Source organism: Protomyctophum bolini, assembly GCF_963924005.1.
Source record: "Protomyctophum bolini genome assembly, chromosome: 10".
Taxonomy (NCBI): domain Eukaryota; kingdom Metazoa; phylum Chordata; class Actinopteri; order Myctophiformes; family Myctophidae; genus Protomyctophum; species Protomyctophum bolini.
The window spans coordinates 44,242,284-44,251,672 of NC_137871.1; the positions used below are offsets into that span (position 1 = coordinate 44,242,284).

Here is a 9,389-nt window from a genome sequence, read left to right on the forward strand (position 1 = left end):
ACATATTGTGGATATTTCCACGGATCTTGTCAAAAGAGGAGAACTTTCCGACTCTTTTTCAGTTTGAAGTGTTAACCATTTTTAGTGATTTATTTTTGAGGGCCTCCTATGCCCAGCTTTATGTGTTTGTGTGTGTACCCCATAGCGATTTGATTGGCTGAGCACACGATAGCGATGACTTGATTGGCTGAGAAATGTATACGTATACTGAGGATAAAAAGTGAGGACAGAAAATTGAGGATGCCAATTGCGATTGGCCGGAATGTGATGATGTTTGATGACACGAGCGCCCTCTCACTGAACACGCTTAAATGGGGGGTCCGTAGACTAATGCACGTCAAACTGAGGGTCCTTGAAATGTAACGGGTTGAGAATCCGTCTGGACACCTATTGGCTGCTGAGCCAGCCGGACGGTGTGCCGCGGGTTCGACTCTCGAGCCCAGCGGCCTTTGCCGCGTGTCACTCCCCATCTCTCTCTCCCCCTTCCTGTCTGTCTGTCTGTCTGTCTACTATTATATTCACTATCAATAAAGGCACAAAAAAGCCCCAAAACAAATCCTTAAAAAAATTATTAAAATAAAATAAAAAAGGTTCATGTTGAATAAGACGTACAATCAGTTAACAGTCAGTTAACACAATACTGTCTGTCGATGTTAACAGCAAAGAACGGAAAGAAGTTTCAAATCGTGGGATAAAAAAAATAATATATATATATATATATATATATATATATAAATAAATAAATAAAAAAGACTATGAGGTTGTACTTACGTGGCCGGTTAAGACTGATATGATGTTAGGGGACTTACGTGGCCAAACCTTTTAAACACTTAAAAAACAAAGAGCTAAACTTTTAAATCAATCCTGTATCGCACAGGAAGCCAGTGGAGGGAGGCTATAGTACAGGGCTGATGTGGTCTCGCTTACAATGTCAACACATTGATAGAATTCGAAGCGACTGCCTGCCCTCTAGCCTTTTCATTGTACTGGTACTTAATGCTCATTATAAGATGCTATACCATTTCAGTCTATACTCACTCTGTGTCTAGTGGCAGCGATGGCAGAACGGTTTGCGGAGCGGACTTGATATCGGAAGGTCGCTATAGTTCGTATCCCCGGACCGGCACGTTAAAATTACCACCGTTGAAGTGCCCTTTATGGACAAGGCATTGAACCTCTACCATGAAATGTTCTATGAGCAGGGCCTGGCTGTAAACAAGTTCTTGAGCTTAGTCCAGTTACCCTGGGTAAACATAGTACCTTTCCTTTCCTTAGTCCAGTTACCCTGGGTAAACATAGTACCTTTCCTTTCCTTAGTCCAGTTACCCTGGGTAAACATAGTACCTTTCCTTTCCTTAGTCCAGTTACCCTGCAGGGTAAACATAGTACCTTTCCTTTCCTTTCTCATTGGCCTTTCTCACTCTGTGTGTCATTGGCCTTCTCACTCTGTACGTGTCTCATTGGCGAAAACTAGAGTTCTCAACAGGCCCGGAAATTAACTCAAGCCACTGCCCCCGCTGCCACCCTTAGATCTCCATATATGGAGCTGACATTCCATTATGCTGACCTCATCAAACCCTGTTCTCTCAAGACATGCTCCATATATGGCCCTTTTTGGGGTGAGGTCAGTTCTCGCCCTCAGGTGTCTCACTGGTATGAAACCCTATACACTCAAGACACGCTCCATATATGGCCCTTTCGGGCGAGGTCACCTCTCGCCCTCAAGCGTCTAACTGTACATGTTTCCCTTTTTTTCCTATCCGTGTATATGATGATTTATTTTGTGTATATTTGGTTTTTGTTTGTCTTTAAATGTTTTGATGAATTGAAAATGAACCATTAACCGTAAACAAGTCTTACATGTGTGCTTTTTCTGGTCTCATCCTCTTAAGCAGATTTTGTATTGAACTGTACTTTCCTTGAACTGTACCCAATCTGCAAACTGTTAAACAGTTTTCAATCAATCAACCAATCAATCAATCAATCAATCAAAAATAACCTTGAGTCACCTGTTGGTGTCCCTTTTGGAGCTGCTGGTCAGTCAGTTTGGATCATCCTTGTGAGACAGAGGAGTTCATCACTGGTGCCACTTCCAGTAGGGATGGATTCTGACTCCATGATGGCCCCTGGTGGCCACAGACTCAAACAACACAGAGCCAGAACCAAACAGTCACATTCACTGTAAATGCACACACTGCACATAACTAGCGCTGGTTGGGGGGGTCACTCAGAAGGGTCTATCTATCTCTATGTGTATTAGGATATGAATGGTTTAATTAGTCATTTGTAATTTTTAGTAATTTGGCCACGCAGTCTTTGCCATTCCACTGGTGACGTCACCCGGCCGGAACTCAAGACTTAGTGTATGTTGCAACACGGATGAGAGAAGGATACGGACACGTCTCCGCGGTGTCCGTGCCTCTCTCGTCCGGGTTCATCCATCAAACAACAAACGGCAGTGAGCAGAGAGTGCAGGACGAACACAGAACGTTTCATTATGTAAGTTTGCATTGCACAGACCTTTGTGTATCTTTGTGTCTGGGATTGTCTTTGCACGACAGTCTGAAAACATGAGGAATTTCCACCCGATGATCAAAGACTATGTTTTATTGTGAGCGATAATGCTAAGCTCATACCTTTTTAACATTGCGTTTAATTAGCTCATACCATTATCCTTGTTTATGTTTATCTATAATGATTTTCTTCTTTTTGTCTTCTTTGTTTTTCCATCTCCTTTGGTGTTTTTATATTTGTAAACTGTGAAGCACATTGAGTTGCACTTGCTGTATGAAATGTGCTATACAAATAAAGTTTTGATTGATTGATTGATAAGCTAGCCTCGAGTACAGTCTAGAGTTGAAGTTGAACCAGTTGGTCGTTTTGAGGGACAGACTGTCCTTTTCAACCTGAGGACACAAAGAGGAGAGCTTTGAGTAGGCATACCATATATTCTGAATTACCAAAAAGTCGTGCGTGCGTGGTTCTGTTTGAATTAAATTAATTTGTCAAAAAAGTTTGGCTCCTAAATTTGATCAAATATGCTCTGTATTAGTTATGTATTTATTTAAAGCAGTGGCTCTCAGAGGTGTGATCCAGGGACCCTCATGGTTCCTTGAGGGGGCTGATCTACATCCACACGTGAGCTTGTAAATCGGCTAGTTGAACTATTAAAAAATGTTTTTCTTTCAAAATAGGGCCTTAAATTAGCCTGGCTCCAGCCCCTGAATCGCTAGCCACATTGGACATAACGTAGACATAACAGTAACACATGGATCATTGCATCATGGATCTGCTGCATTGATAATTAGTGAAAAGGTGAGAGGACAGCACAGTTTTAAACAACGTTATTGAACGAATATGAACGGGTCGATTGTTCCAGTCACAATAAGGAGCTTTATTGGCATGAGAAAACATATGTTTACATAGCCAAAGCAAGTGTCAAAATGTAATAAAAACAGTTGAAAATGGGGAAAGTATATACAGTTGGACTGGAGGGGCTACAGCATTTTGTAAACAGCTATCACGTCACATTGCATCGTTTTATACAAACACTTTTTGAAACAAATAGCAGCTAAAACAATTGCAGTCACTTTGGTAGAAATGGCAGCATTTTTTCTGAGGATTGTTTAAATAGTATAAAGACAAACGCAGACTTACGATGTGTTTAAAGGCAGCAGCTCTGTTTACACGTGCAGTAGTTTTTAGCGGTCTACAGATAGTAGTCCTTAGGGTGGTTGTATTCCACCGGCTAACCTCTTGTCGCAACAATTCACAAATGTTACAGAAGGCAGTGAGTGGAGTGAAATACCACGTTAACCTGCTGCTAAACTATAGACCCTTTAACTAAACTATAGACCCTTTAACTAAACTATAGACCCTTTAACTAAACTACCCTTTAACTAAACTATAGACCCTTTAACTAAACTATAGACCCTTTCTGAACCATTATTTACCTTTTCTGTACTTGGGCCGACAGTGACGTCCCAAATAAAGAAAATGTCCCGAAAGGGGACAGTGCACATAATGTGAACGTACACCAAAAGCAGGCCTTAACCCTGTATGTTTTGGTTATAAATCAGTGTTGTTTTTGCTGGGTTTTTTTCTCTCTCTCTGTGTGTGTGTGTGTGTGTGTGTGTGTGTGTGTGTGTGTGCGCGCGCGCGCATGTGCACGGAAAGATTTACATTATATTCTTAATGTATTCACATATTTGAGGCTGTAAAAAATAACATTTTGATGCTGGACAGCTGGATGTGAAAAAGGTTATTCATAATCAAAGTGCTCCGTGAAAAAGTAACTTGCCCTGTTGACAAGTGATTATGCCTGAGCTACCGCATTAAGTTTCTGGTCTATAGGGGTGGGTCGCGGCTGAGATTTGCGCACGCCCTGATTGGAGCTCACCGATCTGTCCGTCAGCCCTCATGGCCACTCCTCTCCCACCTAGTGAAGCGCTACGTCACATAATTTGGAGCGACGCCCACCCGGAAGCGTTGACTCCCACTTCTAGACCAAGGCAGCCAATGCGTTCCTCCAGGCTTTCAATTTTCATGCAGACGAAATGAAAGCCTGGGTATCGAGGCTAACAAGTGATTAACACAATACGCTACTCCTTCCTTATTGTCTGGTATTATTGAAGTTGAGAATAAGAGGAGTTTCTGGTCTTAATGAGTCCTAAACTCTTCTGGGACGTTACTGGTTTCTTTATTATTGAAGTGGAGAATAAGAGGAGTTTCTGGTCTTAATGAGTCCTAAACTCCTCTGGGACGTTACTGGTTTCTTTATTATTGAAGTGGAGAATAAGAGGAGTTTCTGGTCTTAATGAGTCCTAAACTCCTCTGGGACGTTAATGGTTTCTTTATTATTGAAGTTGAGAATAAGAGGAGTTTCTGGTCTTAATGAATCCTAAACTCCTCTGGGACGTTACTGGTTTCTTTATTATTGAAGTTGAGAATAAGAGGAGTTTCTGGTCTTAATGAATCCTAAACTCCTCTGGGACGTTACTGGTTTCTTTATTATTGAAGTTGAGAATAAGAGGAGTTTCTGGTCTTAATGAATCCTAAACTCCTCTGGGACGTTACTGGTTTCTTTATTATTGAAGTTGAGAATAAGAGGAGTTTCTGGTCTTAATGAGTCCTAAACTCCTCTGGGACGTTCATGGTTTCTTTATTATTGAAGTGGAGAATAAGAGGAGTTTCTGGTCTTAATGAGTCCTAAACTCCTCTGGGACGTTACTGGTTTCTTTATTATTGAAGTTGAGAATAAGAGGAGTTTCTGGTCTTAATGAATCCTAAACTCCTCTGGGACGTTACTGGTTTCTTTATTATTGAAGTGGAGAATAAGAGGAGTTTCTGGTCTTAATGAATCCTAAACTCCTCTGGGACGTTACTGGTTTCTTTATTATTGAAGTTGAGAATAAGAGGAGTTTCTGGTCTTAATGAATCCTAAACTCCTCTGGGACGTTACTGGTTTCTTTATTATTGAAGTTGAGAATAAGAGGAGTTTCTGGTCTTAATGAATCCTAAACTCTTCTGGGACGTTAATGGTTTCTTTATTATTGAAGTGGAGAATAAGAGGAGTTTCTGGTCTTAATGAATCCTAAACTCTTCTGGGACGTTACTGGTTTCTTTACAGACTCAGTGGAGTCCAGACAGCTCAGATGAATTCTCCAGACCCAGCTAGACCTGTTCCAGGGAATAAGGACCAACCTGAAGACCAGCCAGACCTGAGTAAGTCTCTCTCTTTTCCAGCTTCAAGGCGTTTTTCATTGTCAATTCATTCAACATTTGCTAGTTGCTGCGGACACATGTGACCGCTTCTGACCGAGGCTAAGTCATTGCAATTAATTTAATAATTAATATTACTTTTTTTTCCATGTCCTGTGAAAGCAGGGAAATCATAGCTTCAAATTGACATATTGGTTGTTCAGTTTGACCCACCAGTTTTGGACATAATTATGGCTTATAGAGTAATGTCTTGCAGAAAACGGCGAGTTGAGAAAACAGGCTTGAAAGGTTCACTTCTGTTACACCTAGCTACATGTTTAAGCATTTATTTCATATTTACATGTCAATTTCAGATATTTATTTCAGACATGCTCTAGTATGTGAAGAGTATGTGAACAGTTTTTCTTCCTCTCCTGAACAGTTAAGTCTTGCCGCCATGACTGTCTCTGTATCAAAAAGGATCACAAATGTAGGCTAAACATTCGCTTGTTTTATGGAAACAGTTGTTTGTGTTGAATGTGCTAATTGCACAGAATTAACGAATTATAACTCTGATTACACATTGTGTCATTGACAGAGTAGATATGCAAGCCATACACTAATGCACATTGCACTTCTTATTTGTATTTGTATTTTTCTGCTCCTAGACGAGGACGTTTCTCCTGAACAGCAGAGGAGCCCCAGTCTGCTCCAGGAGGAACCAGAGCCTCCACACATTAAAGGAGAACAGGAGGAACTACTTCAAAGACCACAGGAATCTGCAGTGAAAAGTGTAGTTGCTGAAGACATCTCTTCACACTGCCCTGAAGTTAAAGGAGAATATGACACTGAAGTCACTGGGGAGGCGAGTGGAGGAGGTGTCTCCACTGGGGAGGCGAGTGGAGGAGGTGTCTCCACTGGGGAGACGAGTGGAGGAGGTGTCTCCACTGGGGAGACGAGTGGAGGAGGTGTCTCCACTGGGGAGACGAGTGGAGGAGGTGTCTCCACTGGGGAGACGAGTGGAGGAGGTGTCTCCACTGGGGAGGCGAGTGGAGGAGGTGTCTCCACTGGGGAGACGAGTGGAGGAGGTGTCTCCACTGGGGAGGCGAGTGGAGGAGGTGTCTCCACTGGGGAGACGAGTGGAGGAGGTGTCTCCACTGGAGGGAAAACCTACGTGTGTAAACTGTGCAACAGGAGTTTCAGCCGTACAAAGTACTTCAAGAGGCACCAGGTGATTCACACCGGAGAGAAACCTTTCCAGTGTAAACTCTGCGACATGACGTTCAACCGCGTGGAGTACCTCAAGAGACACCAGACTGTCCACACCGGAGAGAAACCGTTCCGTTGTAAACATTGTGACGGGTGTTTCAACCATCCAAATTCTCTCAAGAGACACCAGCGTATCCACAAAGGAAAACACTGAACTGACTAAAGCTCTTGTCATGATGTTAACAGTGTAAAGGAAAGGAAAGGTACCATGTTTACCCAGGGTAACTGGACTAAGCTCAAGAACTTGTTTACAGCCAGGCCCTGCTCATATAGAACATTTCATGGCAGGGGTTCAATGCCTTGTGACAATAGCTTTCAGCTATTCAGTTAAAGCTTTTCAGTTAAAGGTAGTGTAAGTGATTTTCTTTGGTTAAAATAAGTGTTAAACTCTATATTGTGATAGTACTCATTAGTGTTTGTTGCAGTAACAGGAGTCTCCATGTCTCTCCAGCTTTATATTAAACACAAAATGCATTTTCAGAAACTGAAACTGGGAGACCAATTGTATCCAATTAGGATAGAGAACGCAGTCAGGGCACAGATTAAACAAATGGAAGTGTAAGTGAGGACACTAAGAAATGAGCAGACACAATTGGAACTGGAACATTATAAAAGCACCCTCAAAGATACGGGGCGAGATAAGAATATTCAGAATTTTTCCTATTTTATTTTTTTTGGCATTTCGCTTTTCGCTTGCCGTATGCTAGCGCTCTGGGCAATTATTAGCTTGCCGTTGACTCCCATGTTAGCGCGGCGGAAAGAATGACTCGTATCTCCTAATCCAGGGCGCTCTCCGTGGTGTTGAATGGATCGATATGCTGGCGCTTCATTTCTGCTCCTCATCCGTCTCTCCCGCAAAATATGAACGCTTTTTGGAGCGTAACATTTTTTATTAAGATGATCGGGGATTGTGAGGTCACTTTGTAAAGTCAACTTTTTTTAAGAAAGTGTTTCCGGTTCATGGCTTTCAGAGTAAAAGCGATCAGACAACTCTGGCACCCCGGAGCTTCTATTTTGATGCACTTCCGGCACTGATTGTGTTTTAACAAAGAACGTGTTGTTTTAACCAAACATCACTTGCACTACCTTTATGTCATCGGTGCCCAAAAGGTAGATCGTGATATACCAGTAGATCAGCCCCTAAATAATATATCGCTTGAATTAAGGTGAGGTAAGTGTTCCAAGTGTGTTCTTAAAGGGACACTTCACCCTTTTTGCAAAAAAAATTATGTTAATGACGTTTAGGAGCTTTAGAACACTTTCCTGGGGGTCTTTATGTGTGTAATATGTGGTTTTAGATATTTTAGATTGTAGCAGTGAGCCTGTTGTCTCTGATGTCATGGACACTGGGCTCACTTCCTTCCTGGACTACATGTTGTCTCAGTAAGACAGCTCTCCCCCCTATCCACAAGGAGGAGCAGTGCACCAAAGAATTATGGGAATTGCAGTCCAGGAAGGTAGTGAGACCAGTGTCCATGACATCAGAGACAACAGGCTCACTGCTACAATCTAAAATATCTAAAACCACATATTACACACATAAAGACCCCCAGGAAAGTGTTCTAAAGCTTCTAAACGTCATTAACATATATTTTTTTGCAAAAAGGGTGAAGTGTCCCTTTAATATGTAACCATTTCCAGCAAAGGGATAATAATTATGTTGATCTTGTTGAGCTGGTTATGTTGAAGGTAGCTCTCAAGTTAAAAACAGAAGTGTGGGCACCCCTCTGCCTTAACCCATTCTGACCTGAGATCAGATTCATACGAGGTTTCCACTGGGACACACACTGGTCTGATTAACCCATTCTGACCTGAGATCAGATTCTAAAAATGTCAGTCGTTCTTCGATTTTTTCAAAAATAGCAGACCTACAAGCTCGTAGCGCGCCACTCGGTGGCGCGCTATGAGCTTGTAGATCTGCTATTTTTCAATAGCTAAAGCATAACATGATGCTGACACCAAAACGGGTTCCCGGTCAGAATGGGTTAAACCCATTTAGACGTGAGGACGACTCTTCAAATGCCCTCTAAATCCTGACCGTTCTCTGAAAAAGAAAAAAACGATGTTTCTATATGTCTATTTTAAAGTGTTTTTAAAATGTAATTTTAAAATGTGGTTCTCAAACTTATTTAATGTCGAGGACCCCTAGAATTATCTGCCTTTTGGCCACCGACTCCCCCAGAAGCAAAGAATTTAGTTAAAAACGTTTGCTCTGAAAGAATATATATTCAAAGATTTGTGCCACATTTTCACGACGCCCCCCCCCCCCCTCCCCCCCCCCAGCAGATTAGCAGAGTCAGTGCCGCTCTATGAGCTTGTAGATCTGCTATTTTTCAACAGCTTAAGCCTTACATAATGCTTAAAACACCAAAAGGGGTTCCCACCCAGAGTGCCCCAAGTGCTCTGAAAATACCACCACC

General features: G+C 42.0%; 1 protein-coding gene across 1 annotated transcript; it reads left to right on the plus strand.

Moving 5' to 3' along the window:
• Window positions 1-2,420: 2,420 nt before the first annotated feature.
• On the plus strand, window positions 2,421-8,405 carry LOC308322633 (uncharacterized protein). The gene is made up of 4 exons (XM_080774016.1): window positions 2,421-2,499; window positions 5,630-5,724; window positions 6,369-6,608; window positions 6,846-8,405. The coding sequence occupies exons 2-4, from the start codon at window positions 5,655-5,657 to the stop codon at window positions 7,121-7,123; spliced, it is 588 nt and encodes a 195-aa protein (XP_080630142.1). The 5' UTR covers window positions 2,421-2,499; window positions 5,630-5,654; the 3' UTR covers window positions 7,124-8,405.
• Window positions 8,406-9,389: the final 984 nt, after the last annotated feature.